Genomic DNA, 15,721 nt, shown 5'->3' with positions numbered 1-15,721 from the left:
CTGTGAGTTTGTGGATCCAGGGAGAAATCAGACGCCGTTTGGAGTGAAGGATTTTTGCCATTTTTGGGGCACGATTGGAAATCCCTTCAATGTTGTTTTCTTTGTGTTTTTCTGGATTAGCAGCGGGGTTGAACTTGATGGGCTTTTGCTTTTTATCAACCTAAATTACTATTAGGTCATAGGATACGTCTGACAACAACATCATCCATCATCATCCATCCTGTGTATCCGGTCTAATAGCCTTTATAAGCATACCTTGGAACGCTCCGGGTTTGGCCCGGAGAACTCGGGTAGAAGCGGTCCTCTGTGTCGCGGGAGTGGGGTCTTGACAGGCCCCCCTCCCCGCCCATTTCCCCCTTTAAATGGGGCAATATCAGCCGGAACGCCCACTAACATCAGCGGGAACGCCCACTAACATCAGCGGGAACGCCCACTGAAATCAGCAGGAACGCCCACCGATGTCAGGGTCCCGCAAAGGTAGTCTCCGGGTAGCCGGAGCCTCAGGGCCGGCCCAAGACGTAATGCCACCTGGGGCGAAGTTTAAAATGCCGCCCCCCCCGCCAACGCCGGGGGGGGCGGCATTTTAAACTTCGCCGACGCCATTATCTACCCTAACACTTACCTTTAAACAGTCCTGCGGCGAGTCTCCCTGCTCTGCCATGGTGCCGGCTTGTAATGCTGAGCGCCGTAAATTGACGTCACTTCCGGTGCTCAGCATTACAAGCCGGCACCGTGGCAGAGCACAGAGACTCGCCGCGGAGGAGAGAGAGGGGCGCCGAGCGGGTAAGGGGCGGCAAAGTGCCGCCCCTTCAAAAGTGCCGCCTGGGGCAATTGCCCCAGTCGGCTCCATTGTAGGGCCGGCCCTGCGGAGCCTACAAGTTCCCAGGTATGTTTATAAGGTTACAGGGGTCTTCCAATAATGCATATAATAGCTGAGTGGTCCCTTTAAATAATCAACTGCATGGATTCTGCAGAATCCCCCCTATAAATTTGCTGCTTTCCCCCACCCCCAGCTTGCCATTGTGCCCACCTGGTATGATCGCTGCCAGCTCCAAAGATGGCGCACGTGAAAGTTCATAAAAAGCATCCCTACTGATTTCCAAGGGAGCTTTCCCTGCCTCTGATTGGCTGCTTTAAACAGCCAACAGCGGCGTGAGAACCAGACGACTAAGGGGGTCCCTGCACTGCAGCTCTGGAGCAGCAACTTTCTACATATGTCATGGCACAAAGTTCTAAAACAAAAAAAAAAACTTTAATATGAAGAACAGAATGGAAAATACAGCCGTTTTTAATGACGAATAAATGATTATTATAGTTTTCAGAATTGTAATTTTTTTTGCTACTACGAATTTTCCATAAAAAAAAAAAGTCATATAATCCCTAAAAAAGTTTTCTTCCAATGGAACAAAAATAAAATGAATTCTGGCGTCTTTTTTTTTCTTTTGTATGCAGACTAGAGAACATAAGTCAATTGAGTCTCCTAATTAACCCCTTAATGACAGCCTGTACATGTACGGGCTCACAACGCGTCGTTTTCGATGGGTTTATGGACCGCCCATTGTCCTTAAGGGGTTAAAGCAAAAAAAATAATATTAATTTCTGTTAAAATAAATGCTCTTCTATTTATATCATTATTGGTATTATACAGAGTTTGTTGAGTCGTGTTCGATATGTTCGCACACGCCGATTACTCTCCGGGCTTCTTATCCTGGTCCGCGTTAAAGATGGAGATTTATTCCGCTCACATTAAAACGCAGCACTGGCATGACTTATCCTTTCCGCGCGTCTTCTCCTTCCGTGACTCCGCCGTATTTGCTCCAAGCGGAGAGCCGGGAGAGCCAGCATTAGTCTCCTGGGATCTGTTGAGCAGAGGCTGGATCTCTTCACCCGACACTGTACCGGAAACCTGTTGGGCAGGGGAGCTTTGTTGGACAGAGGGAGTTGGACCAGGACTAGGACCAGCTACCACCATGACATGCGGAGCATGTGCCTGGGTCACTTGGTTCTTCTGGTTAGATGGCAGTGTTGCGTGGGTATTCTCGTCTTTAGAATCGGGAAGCGAGTCATTTCCTTGTTCCTGGGTTGGCAGTTTTAAGTCCGGAACTTGACTCTGATTCTTAATCTGCAAGACGGAGCTTTGCTCTTGGGTCAATAATATGCGCTCCCGGTTTTGGCCGTCGGTTACCGGTACGGGTTCTTGACTTTGGCCTTGAGCCGTTGGCCCGGACTCTGGATTTTCATCCTGTGTGTTAGGTATGAGTTTTTGATGTTGGGTCTCTGATCCCGGCCCTTCTTCTTGCGTCATTGATTGAAGTTTTCCACTCTGTTCTTGGGTCAATGACTGGAACTCTTGCTTTTGGTCTTCCGTTAACGATATGCGCTCCTGATTTTGAGTATGGGAATCTGATACGGAATCTTGGTTTGGATCTTTGGACGTTAAGGTGGGCTCTTGATTTTGGTCTGCAGCCAATGATTGAAACTCAGATTCATTTTGCTCGTTTATTGATGGCGTGTGGGCCTGATTTTCTTGTTCCGTTCCTAAAATATCTTCCTCATTATTGCCTTTTTCCTTATTTTCGCCGTGATCTTCCGTGTGGTGAGTGGTTATGTCTCCTGGTTCTCTGTTTTCTATGTGTTCTGTTAATTCAGGAGAAGCTTTCTGACTCTGGATGTCACTTTCATTCTCTTCTTGACTGTCAGGTATCTGTTGTGTCCCAATAGTCATTTCTACTAGATCCTGATCTTCTTTCTCATTGGAAGTAGTTTGGCTCCCCAGTTGACTCACCAAATGTTGCTCTTTGCCATCATGGTTAACCAAGTCCACTGCTGAGCTCTCCTCCAGATCTTCAAGGTTTTGACTAAAATGTTCTTCATTCTGTTGGTTATTTATCTGCTCGTCTTCTGAATCCCTAATTTCACGACTACACAAGTTCTGGTCCAAAATCTTGGGGTGCTTGTCTGTTTGTTCCAGTTTCTGATTGGGAAGCTCTTGGTTTCCAAGATGATGTTCCAGGTTCTGATTTTCACCATTCTGCCTTACGTGGTCCACACTCTGGTCATCGTATCCGCGTGGCTCCTTGTCCTGATCCCGGGGCTGTGGGTTTTGGTTCTTTTCTGATGTTTCGGGCTTCCTTAGTCGTGGAGCTGGTATCGGGTGCCCCGAGGTCCTCTCCTGTCCACCATGGACATCCGTGAGGGGGCTGTCACCTGTCCTGTCTTCAGAAGAGGTTTCCCCGCGTTGGTCTTTCTCTCCGTTCACGAGCTGTGTCTGTGGAGCAGGAACAACCTAAAGAATGTGACATACAATTAAAGAATGGTAATACAATTTTCACTTATTACCTAGAATTGTAAGCAAGCGCTTAATACTGACTCCCTATCGACCTCTGTGTAAAAGCTCAGCAGAAGCTGCATATACAGCAAGGAGAAAGCCCGCGGAGGTCACATAAATCAAAATCCAGCCATAGGGATATAGTATGAACAAAATAAAAGTCTAATGCACTTTTGTTTTCCATGGAGCATTAAATACAGCGATTTGAGTAATCTAGAATAACATCGATGAAATGTTTCCTATTTCCCAGTCAGCATCCTGGAGGCAGCCATTTTATCCGGTCATGTGATACACGAGCGACGTTCTCTACTCAAGCACAACACGGAGCTGGTTGTTTGCGGCCGTACCTTGGAACGTCTTATGGCTGCCCCCCCCTGAATTCCCGCTCATAATGGGGCAAGGATAACAAAAAAGGGGCAGGGCTAACCAGTCACAAAGGGGGAGGCCATCCCCAAATTCCCCTTGAAAGGGGCAGGGGGTGGGTAGAACCCAGAAGGGACATGCCCAGATGCCACAAGCCCCCTCGGAAGTTAAACACGCTAACCCCCGATCATTTAATCCTCTTTGAGATCCCCGTGTGCCTTCACGACAATGATGATGATATAAAGCCGTCCTGTTTATGTATTAAAATAACCCCCCCCCACAAGCCCTTCATTGGTCGGAAGCCCCATCTGGGTGATTAAGTTCCCGTTTATTAAGAATTCCCGACGTCCGCCGGCTACGTTAGGTTACAAAGTAAACGATCCAAACTAAAAGTATCCGTCCTTCTGCCAAGGAGAAATAAGTGATGTATTACACCGCCATTATTAACCCTCTGCTGCCCACGCAGCCATCACCGTGTTTCTCCTCTGCTCTGCCGCAACCACGGCTGGAGTATTAGAACATCAGTCATGGGGTTTTGTGGAGTGGATGCTGCGGGGGGATTAAATTGAAATTTTTATACAGTTTACCTTAAAAACAGCTTCAAATTCAGTCTTTATCAGGATTTTGCGGGAGACGAAGCATAGCATTTTTGTGGCATAGCCTCTTGTGATTTATTAATTGATCGGTGTCTGCCCGTAAAGACCCAGATCAGTCCTTGGTCACATATTCGCGATTCATATGCCTATGCTGCGCATGTTGACATTCCCTTCCTTTATTAGCCTTTACCGCCTCTGCTGGGAGGCAGATCTACGACCCTAAACTCCCTTACATTACATCTAGGTCTCTAGTTTTAGATTATGACCTCTATTTATATATGTATATGCCATTATACTTATATGTATTTAAATGTTTCCATTCCACCCCCCCCCCCTCTTTTTAATAGGCAATAATTTTGCTGCATATAAGAAAAAGCCCTAGGTTCGGCACCGCGGGAAGTTTGAAAAATCTTTGGGGAAACGAGTGTTCTCCTTCTTTGTCAATTTGAATTTAAAATGTTGAGAGGTTGGTTGCTGAACTACAACTCCCATCACTCAGCGGTCTGCTGGAGATTGATGGCATTTGATGTCTAACAACATCTCTCTTTTAATAGCGTGCATCCAAGCTTTATCGCCTATAAACAGACTGATGGTTTAAAAACAGACCATAAATGGCACTTTCCGGTACGCTAGACTCATAAAATGCCTGCTGAGGTTTATGCTTCCTCCGAAGGTCCCAATTACATAAAAACAACACAAGAACTTTTAAAAAGCTTTTTTCTGCTTCTATGGCAATAACAAATCAATGCTGGCGTTCCAGAGAATAGCTGCAGCACGGGTAAAACCCGGAGACTGGAGTGGGCAGAGGTGACAGAAGGTGGCATTGCTCAATTTATTCAGAGATAAAATGTAGGCACCTGCTGTCCAAAGGGCCACCTGCTCACAGAATCCAAGTGGGCCCTTTTGGTGCTGCCGAGTTCGGTAATTATTTATTATTAGCCAAACATGTATGTTAACACGTCACTGGCCGATTACGGTCATACCTGGACACGCTCTGGGTCTCCGGGTCATTTTTTTTCTTTCCCTGCCCCACCTACTCCCCACCCACTTTACCATGCGCCCTCCCCAGACCCCTCCCACTAATGGCCTTGACACCGCCAGAAACAACATTGGAAAATATAAAGGTTCCCATAGTAGAAAATAAAAAAAGTAAAAAAAAAATGTAAATAATAATAATTAAATTGACTCCAGTGATGTCACCATGACATCATAAGGAGAATCATCCAGTTCCATGGGAGATTCCTGAGGACAAATTATTAGTTCTATATTTTAAAAAAACATTACTTTTTGCAGGTTTTTTTTTTTGTTTGTTTGTTTTTAAACAAATTATTCATACTAAATGAAATACTATACAAAAAATGGTATAAGGCGAAACCTGAAACAAGAAGCTTTGGTCAGGCAGGGGTTAACATATTGTAGCGAGGGCACTTTATGGCTGGAGTAAGTGGGACTATAAGAGGATTTGTAAGCAATAAAGCTTTGATGCACTGTTAATGTCGGCAAATTGTGTCCTGACACTTAGCATGGGGTTGTCACATCAGCCTTCATGAGTCACAACACGGTATGCTAATGTGGAGAAAGGGTGGGAGGTAAGTGGGACCGCCGCCCATCAGAAGTGGTAGAGGCGAATACAGTGAAGGAATTTAAACATGCGTGGTTGTGTGTGTTAGAATTTTGTGTTATTATTACTTATTGTATTATATGGCGCCATCATATACTGTAGCGCTGTACAAAGGGTAGACAGGACATAACAAGTAGTCTATAACATAATTTTAACAGAAAAAAAAAAATTAGACGTGTTGCTCCTTTAAATTAACAATGAATAACCCAGTCAGAACGACAGAGGACTTTGAAGCACCAAAAGCAGGCATTGATAGGTTATTGCCATAGCAACTTAAAAATGTAAATCTGAAAGTTCACATTGTTCTCAAAAAACTTTTTTTTCTGAAGATCAGGAGTTTGTAGGACGTTGTGCAAAACTTTTGTGACATTATAAACCGAAACACCACACAGACGATTCTTTACGGCAATACTCGTGAAGTCCAGTTTATGCTAATGAAGTCCTTTCTCCAAAGACTCTAATTAGCCAGAGAGTCCCTTTGCTGATCAGGACTTAGACGTTCTGTGGTTTACCGCAAGACGTTGTGATAGGAATGTAGTGCGTCTGCCCAGTAGATCGGGCCAATATAACAGACATTAGGACGTATAAAAAGCTATAAAAATAATACAGCTGTTAGAAACATTGTAATTTATAAAAAAATGCATTGAAACCTAAAACACTATAAAAAAAATGTAAAATAAAAAATAGTATAAATAAAAAAGGAAAATAAACCTTCCGGCGGGAGTTCTTCTTTAAGGACATATCCCCTAAAAAAAACGCCAAGCCAATGAACCAATTGCTACTAGTGACAAAATAAGTATATTTTAGGTTATATATTTTTTTTAAACTTCTCAGCTCCGTTCACAGGCGTCTTGACGCCCTCCGTAGAATGATCGGAGTAATTGGGGCGTACGTCTGGGCAGCTGTTCTGTCTTCCGAGCCCGATTTACTAAACAAGGTACAGAGATGAATAATACACCCAAAAAAAGCCGCGAATCTGGGAGCAGGTGCGGGAGCGTTGGGAAATATAACGTTCCTTGTATATGATGTCAGAGCAGCGCGTGCATTTCTGGTTATTTCGATATTTTTAACTATAATAATGAAGCCCTTTACCATTTCTCATGCTTACCCCGTGTCGTACCCACCTTTAGTGCTACCCTAAGCCTAAGCTAGGTCAGCGCCACCACCCGCCACACGTATGCGTTCCATATGACATATGACATCATACCTTTCCACCAGCCTGCTAAATAGCGGTGCTTATTTAGTTTGTTTTGGGGACTATGCTGCCTCCGAGAAGCCGCAGTGAAAGATGGCAGAGCCAGCATAATAATTATTTACAAATCCTGAATCCCCCCCCCCACCTTACCACCTCCGCAAAGGCTACCAGACCCTACGATCTTCCTCCAAAGGGCAGAACTCAACGTGCCGGCTAATTATTTATCATCCGTCGTCAAATATTTACAGCCGGGCTGCCGGGCAGCAAATTCAACTCATAAGAGGCCTCCTCGAGAGCCGCGAGGTTCAGCCGGCCGGCGTCCAAGTCACCGACGTCCACTCCTCTCGGGTCATCAACGCAACCGGGTCCTTCAGCGGGGTTACTCACGCGTCTCTCAGTAGGACTCATCACGGTCATGCCTGGCAACCGTCAGGGTCTTTTACCCCAGAGTCTTTTACCCCGGGTTTTTGCCCCAATCCTCAGCCACGCTCCCTTTCAGCCTCCTATAAGGAGCGGGAGAGCTCCGGGGAGCGGGAGAATAAAGTGTGAAGACCTCACCCGGCGGCCGACCCGTAGGTAATAAACAGAATATTTAGTCTACGTAACCTTTCACCGCTTCTGTCTGCACAATACGCTAAATAAACAGCAGATCACGTTACCCGCGTGCCTCCGCGTTCCGGGTCCGCAGCTTCCGGGTTTTCCAAGTGGACCAGTTGGGACCGGAGGCTGTGAAGAGAGGCATGATGGGTCGGGAAGGAACATGGATTCCCCAATACACGTTACACGTTACATGTTACATACGATCATATAAGCGGTATAGAAAGAGGCATCGGCAGCAGGAGAAAAAAAAAAAAAAGGCTGCCCTGCGTCAGCGGCCGCCCTGCTCCTCCACGCTCCAACTACTCTTGTCAAGCGATACAATCAAGTCAATCAAGGAGGGGCAGAAATTTAGAGGATGGAAAGGGTAGTGGATACCTGGAACAGACTTCCAGTGGCGATAGGTCAGTCTAGCAAACCCCACTCACCTCTGTAGCTCACGCTCCAACTGATTTATTTCGCCCTCTGTCTTACTCAGGGGGTTCTCCGTTTCCCCCTCAGGGGCATTAAGGAGCCCATCCATCAGCCACCGGTCTCTGAGCGACTTCCTCTGCGGATAAAAGCAAAGGGAACCATGACGTCAAACGCTGTGAATAGGCCCCGCCTCCTTCATTAAACTAACATGCGTCCCCCGTATGTAAATTCAGACTAGTCCATTTGCATAGGGGGTTTATCGCTGTGATTTCCGAAGCGTTCAGTTATTACACACAGGACTGACCTGACCACGGTGAGCGAGATGGAGCAGGAAGGCGCCACTTTATCATTCCTAATGTTGTTTAACGCCCACTTTAACGCTTAATTATTGCGGGGAACACTTAATTGTCATGTGACTTATGGCGAGTATTGCAGGCAGCACTCAGTCGGAACGGGATAAGGTAGGATTCGTTTACGCTGCATAGATCTGGGTCCTCGCAAGGAGGCCATACCCTGGGATAACAATGGGTACTTACTACCAGGTGGGGCAATTGAGCTGGCTCTAGGCAAACATTTTGACTTCTGCCCCCCCCCCGCATGCACTTGCTTACAGCAGACATAAGCGAGAAGCCTGTTGTGGCTTCCCAGGACATTAATATGGCGGGCATGCGTTGCCAGGGTCTCGAGGCGTTACCTTGAGCTGCTGGAGTTTGAGTTTCTGTTGTTCCAGCTCCCGCTGCACTCCTTCCATCTGAGCGAGGATTCTACGCTTTTCCTAGGAAACGAGCAGAGCCGTGAGAAACCCTCCGCTGCAGTATATTAGAGTGTAAGCTCAGCAGGTCAGCCCCCACCCCCCCGTTTTGTGTCTTGCAGTACTGACTCTGTATGTTTTCTGGGCCAATCACGCGATAAAGGCGCCGCAGTCATTATAATCTGTATTGTGTATGTATCTGTAACTTCTTAGATTGTAAGCTCTGCGGGACAGGTTTTCATTGCTATTGGTAAATTAGGATATTAGATTGTAAGCTCTGCAGTGTATGACTTCATCCCCCGCCCCGCCGGGATATACTCTCTGTGTATTGCATCAGTGTTATTTGGTGTTGTAGAGCGTAAGCTCTGTGGGACAGTTCTACGTACGGTGATTCCTTGGAGCCGCTTGCTGTATATCTGTGTTTCCTCCATCCTGACCCTGCAGCGGAGAAACACGATGTCACTTACACAGCGCTGATCATATATCGCATGACATCATCCCATTAACCCCTTAACTGTCAGAGATCAGCGCATCACCGCTCCATTAACACCGGGACCGCCAAAGAACAGCAAAGCACCATCCCATTAACCTCTTCCCTGCCAGAGAGGCGTTCAACCCTGCTCCTTTAACAACGTCGCCCCCAAAGAACTGCATAGCGCCATCCCATTAACCCCTTTTAACCCTGCCACTCCCAGAGAGCTCACATCATTAACCCATTAACTCATTCAATGCCAGAGGCCACCAAAACATCACTCGGTTAACTCCTTCAGTGACAAATACCTGAGTATTATCGCTTCGCCAGATAAGTAACAGCCGGACACACGCGCTGCGGCACCCCTGGTTGCACAGAAACCCTTTAGTCCTCCCCAGCGAGTAATTTCCAGTATATTGCAAAATAACCCGGTCAAAAATTTACAAAACAACTCTCCTGCAACTTGTCAGTGACCGACAACATAACATTAACCCCTTCCTAGCAGCAGACTTGGAAGGGTCTATCAATGTATCTCCTAACAAACAATTATTAATTAACCCCTGTGCTGCCACACACCTGAGAGCTTAGTACCCCCCCACACACCCGCTTCCTCCCCCATCCAGGGCATGTCTTCACTCATTGCCCCCCCCACCCCCTGACAAAAACCAGTAGCTGGATACTTGGTTAACCCTGTCCCTGCCAGCGCCCTAAAGAGTTTCACTCAAACTGTTTGTTCCCCCTTTGCCAGACAGATATAGACTTCCACGGCTGGGGTGAGAGCCCTGAGGCAGTGCGGGGGTTAATGCAGTCATTTGACTCTGCACGGTCCATATACCTGAGGAATGTATGACATGCGGTTCATGTGACCTTGGCACACGCAAACCCACACACAAAAATACAATCTATTATTACCGGGGCCGCACATTATTCGCATACATTTACAGGGAAAATTCCACCAAAGTATGGGGGGGGGGATGTAAAAATAGTTAATAATAAAAAATCTGTGTGCGGAAGAAGCTACATATATAATAGAATACTGTATATAATAAAATAGGTATAGAATATATAATAGTTATATAGAATAGAATAGGTATATAGAATAGAATAGGTATATAGTATAGAATAGGTATTGAGTATAGAATAGAATACTGTATATAATAAAATAGGTATATAATTTATAATATAATATATAATAGTTATATAGAATAGGTATATAATAAAATAGGTATATAATAGTTATATAGAATAGAATAGGTATCTAGAATAGAATACTGTCTATAATAAAATAGTTATATAATATATAGAATAGTATAGTTATATAATATAGAATAGGTATATATGGTAGTATAGAATACGTATATAATATATAATAGAATACTGTATATAATAGGTATATACGGTAGTATAGAATAGGTATATAATATATAATATAATATATAATAGTTATATAGTATAGAATAGGTATATAGTATAGAATAGGAATATAATATATAATAGAATAGCGCGATAAATCTCGGTGCACATACACTGTATGTATATAGAATTATTAGAAATGTATTTGTTGATAGAGATTAGAACAAATTCATTCTCGGGTTAATTAATTGCAACATACAAAAGAACAGCTCAACCCGGGGGAAGCGCGAGACACGGGACCAGAAGCTTCCGCAGGAAAAGTCATTTGGAGATAAATATCCCTGATGAAATGTGTGTGAGAGAGAATTAGAGACACCGAGGTAACTACAGACGGAGAGACGCAGGGAAAAAGACACAGAGAGAACACAGACCTATAGACACACAGAGAGAGAGAGAGAGAGAACACATAGATGCGGACAGAGAGAGGAAACATAAAGATACACACAGAAAGAGAGAACACAGACAGAAAGAGAGAGAGAACACAGACAGAAAGAGAGAGCGAGAGAGAACACAGAGACACAGACAGACATGAATAGGGAGGACAGATACAGACAGACAAAGAAAGAGAAAACAGAAACAGACTTTTACAGAAACAGAGAACACAGAGACCAGACAGACATAACCGAGAGCACAGAGAAGCAGACAGACAGACATAACTGAGAGAGCACAGAGAAGCAGACAGACAGACATAACCGAGAGAGCACAGAGACCAGACAGACATAACCGAGAGAGCACAGAGACCAGACAGACATAACCGAGAGAACACAGAGACCAGACAGACATAACCGAGAGAGCACAGAGACCAGACAGACATAACCGAGAGAACACAGAGACCAGACAGACATAACCGAGAGAGCACAGAGACCAGACAGACATAACCGAGAGAGCACAGAGACCAGACAGACATAACCGAGAGAACACAGAGACCAGACAGACATAACCGAGAGAGCACAGAGACCAGACAGACATAACCGAGAGAACACAGAGACCAGACAGACATAACCGAGAGAACACAGAGACCAGACAGACATAACCGAGAGAGCACAGAGACCAGACAGACATAACCGAGAGAGCACAGAGACCAGACAGACATAACCGAGAGAGCACAGAGAAGCAGACATACAGAGACATTGATAGACAGTATTAGAGAGAACACAGAGACATAAACAAATAGAGACACAGAGAAGGGAGTGGAGCTATAAACAGATTAAGCAGCTGTTTAGGGCCCGCGCTGCTCTAAGGGGCCCCGCCGCAGACTGGGAGGACGAGACGGATTCATCTCTCATTTACATAAAAATAATGACAGCAATAACTTTCCTAAACATCCTCGCGGGAGACCCTCTGTGTTTAACTGCCCAGGAGCCACTCCTGAGAGTGAGAAGTAGCAAGAGGTAGACAGAGCGAGACAGCTAGAGATAGAGAGGCAGTGAAAAAGAGAGACAATGAGAGAGAAAGCCAGAGACAGATAGCAGCGAGAGACAGCAAATGATACAGAGACAGTCTGAGACAGCGAGGTATGAGACAGCGAGGTATGAGACAGCGAGATCTAGAGATAAACAGCAAGAGACAGAGAAAGGAGAAAGAGTGGAGGAGTGAGCCGGGAATGTTATCTGCGGCCTCAGCCTCCAAAATCTCATCTAAATACCCTGCATACCAGTAACACCAGCGCTCTAATGCTCTGCAAACCAGTAACACCAGCGCTCTAATGCTCTGCAAACTAGTAACCCCAGCGCTCTAATGCTCTGCAAACCAGTAACCCCAGCGCTCTAATGCTCTGCAAACCAGTAACACCAGTGGTTTAATACTTTGCACACCAGTAACACTAATAGAGCATCAAATACAATAATCCCTCCACGTGGACATACTCAGAACACCTCTAACACCAGCACACGCTGCACATCCATACTACCACATCGCTACTACCACACCATTACTACCACATCCATACAACCACGCCAATCTCTACCACATCCATAATACCACACCATTCTCTACCACACCATTCTCTACCACACCCGTACTACCACACCATTACTACCACATCCATACTACCACACCATTACTACCACATCCCTACTATCACACCATTCTCTACCACATCCATACTACCACACCATTCTCTACCACATCCATACTACCACACCATTACTACCACATCGCTACTACCACATCCATACTACCACACCATTCTCTACCACATCCATACTACCACACCATTCTCTACCACATCCATACAACCACGCCAATCTCTACCACATCCATACTACCACACCATTCTCTACCACATCCATACTACCACACCATTACTACCACATCCATACTACCACACCATTACTACCACATCCATACTACCACACCATTACTACCACATCCCTACTATCACACCATTCTCTACCACATCCATACTACCACACCATTCTCTACCACATCCGTACCACCACGCCATTACTACCACATCCATACTACCACACCATTCTCTACCACATCCATACTACCGCACCATTCTCTACCACATCCGTACTACCTCACCATTCTCTACCACATCCATACTACCTCACCATTCTCTACCACATCCCTACTACCACACCATTACTACCACATCCATACTACCGCATCATTACTACCATGTCCCTACTACCACACCATTACTACCACATCCATACTACCGCACCATTACTACCATGTCCCTACTACCACGCCATTACTACCACATCCATACTACCACACCATTCCCCGGCACAGCACAGCAGTACCAGAACACTGTACTATTTTCTATGCTACTATTATTAATTTAATCATTCTTTGGTACTCACAACAGCACTCCTATACACCGTGTCCTGCACCATGTCCTGCTTGATACACCGCATTAATACCACCATTATCTTTTGATAATGATGTCAATGTTAATAGTATCATACGTGTAATAATTGCTAGAAATCAGTGGTAACTCCCACTAGGATTATTGATATACAGATGCTGCAATAATCGCAGTATTATAAAAATGATATGTCATTATACTGTAAATACTGAAATATATGTCTTTGTTATTAAGATAAGAATATATGATGCTCTCATGATGTAATAACATTATTGCTCCCACAGGAGTAATCTGATGCTCTGGTGCAGTATTAGAGGCATGAGGAAAGGGTCTAGTATAGTCCAAATACTCGGTATTCAGTGCGATCTTCAGCTGGCATCCAAATAGTTAATATTAGTGTGCTGCATTAATAAAAATACTTCGGTACTCTACAGCCCATCACCCCAAACCGGTGCTGTATCTTACTGTGATCCAATACCCCTGTATATAATCCCTAATACTTACAGATGATACCTTTTTCGGCTTCCTTAAGTATATTAGATTGTAAGCCTTTGAGGCCATCTAGGTCTCTTCTTAGATATATTATACCTCAATACTTCACAGACCGGAATATGAAGGTGCCATATAAATCAATAAATAATAACAGCGTGACTGTCAGCCTTTGATGCAGTTAATATGTTAAATATAAAAATGTAAATGACGGATGTATACTAATGACCAAAGGGTGTGTGTTATATGTCTCACAGCATATACACGCTGCCAGGATATGTACACTATGTGCATACGCACATAAATTAGCACATTCCAGAGTATTGATACGTAAATCGCCGTCATATACCGCAGCGCTGTACCATTAACATATTAAACATACTATGTTATATATTATATTATTAACAGCCTGTTTATAACTGATACATTGAATACAATTATCATACTAGCTGCAAGTAATGCTTCCCGTACTCATCTGCTAACATACTACCTACCTGTACCCCCTACTTACCCCATCCCGCCCTATATTTAATTTTTTTTTTAATCTTCTCCCGATACCGCTTGTTCCTCCCCATGCCCACTTTCCCCAAAGACCCAACTTGGCTCCCCCGTTAGCCGTGTGTGTGTCCACCACCGTACCCCACTCACCTGTGTCCGATGACCACCCCCTTCAGTATGTACAGGTGACAGCTGGAACTGCCCCCCTCCCCGACTCGGCGTCCCCAGTGTCACTGACACAGTGTGAGGGACCAGGGCTGGGTGAGTGAGAGAGGAGGGAGGGAGGGAGAGAGAGAGGGAAGGGGAGTCACTGATAGGAGGGAGGAGGGGAGGAGGTGACACCTGAGCTGGCTTCACCGGTTCTACCGAGTGAGGAACAGGGAGGGGTCACATCCTAATAATTAGGGCCCAGGATACAGGACCTGGCATGGGGTGCAGCAAACTGTACCCGCTCCCAAAGCGTATCACTCGGACCCCCCCCCGACCTGCATTGTACCCATGGGCGGGCGGGAACATTATTTGTGCCCAAAAGCAACAATGACTTCCACAAGCATCGTCACGGACACTTTGCTCCTCATGAATGTGACTCACACCTTAATCAGTCGTTGGTCTCGTCTTAGATTTAGGAGCCGTATGCCTATTCCATGCATGCTTTATTACCCTCCACCACTTCTGCTGGGAGTCTGTTCCACCTACCTACCTCTCCTCAGTAAAGAGGGAGGTTTAAATGTTTGCGATGGTGTTTCAACATGGCTGTGACAGGACACAGGATTATGGATGTAAACGTCTGCTGTAAATATTCAAGCATGAGTTTAAAAGCAAGAAAGGGATAACAAACGTATGTTTGCTGCAAAATTTATTTGGGATTTTCCAGGGAGAGTAGAGAAGGAGGATGGGTGGACAGAGTAAGGGAGGGAGGGAGTGGTAAGGGGACGAGGGAGAAAGAGAAAGTAAATTAATTAGACGTGTATTAAGCAGAGTGAATTGAAGTATAAGTGAAGATTGAGTGAATGATAGAGGAGTGAGGCCAATGAGTGAATGAGAATGAGTGGTGGGGCGTCCATGAATTACAAAGAAAAGTGATAAAATGAGTTGGAAAAGTAAGGATATAGAAAGAATGAGAAAGGTCATGAGGATAGTGTTTGTATTATAGAGGATGTGGATAG

General features: G+C 45.0%; 1 protein-coding gene across 1 annotated transcript; it reads right to left on the bottom strand.

Moving 5' to 3' along the window:
* Window positions 1–1,273: 1,273 nt before the first annotated feature.
* On the bottom strand, window positions 1,274–14,800 carry PALM3 (paralemmin 3). Its single transcript, XM_053464639.1, has 6 exons — window positions 14,706–14,800; window positions 9,252–9,303; window positions 8,809–8,889; window positions 8,129–8,250; window positions 7,763–7,829; window positions 1,274–3,286 (listed from the first exon to the last, which is right to left on the bottom strand). The coding sequence occupies exons 2-6, from the start codon at window positions 9,294–9,296 to the stop codon at window positions 1,742–1,744; spliced, it is 1,860 nt and encodes a 619-aa protein (XP_053320614.1). The 5' UTR covers window positions 9,297–9,303; window positions 14,706–14,800; the 3' UTR covers window positions 1,274–1,741.
* Window positions 14,801–15,721: the final 921 nt, after the last annotated feature.

Source organism: Spea bombifrons, chromosome 4, assembly GCF_027358695.1.
Source record: "Spea bombifrons isolate aSpeBom1 chromosome 4, aSpeBom1.2.pri, whole genome shotgun sequence".
NCBI classification, from domain to species: Eukaryota; Metazoa; Chordata; class Amphibia; order Anura; family Pelobatidae; genus Spea; species Spea bombifrons.
This window is presented reverse-complemented; position numbering and strand designations above follow the sequence as displayed.

Coding starts and splice junctions, on each gene's coding strand:
- PALM3 (XM_053464639.1), bottom strand. CDS start 9,296: ATGGAGGAAACACAGATATACAGCAAGCGGCTCCAAGGAATCACC. Junction 8,890..9,251: donor AGCGGCTCCAAGGAATCACC/GTACGTAGAACT, acceptor CTCGTTTCCTAG/GAAAAGCGTAGAATCCTCGC. Junction 8,251..8,808: donor TCAAACTCCAGCAGCTCAAG/GTAACGCCTCGA, acceptor TTTTATCCGCAG/AGGAAGTCGCTCAGAGACCG.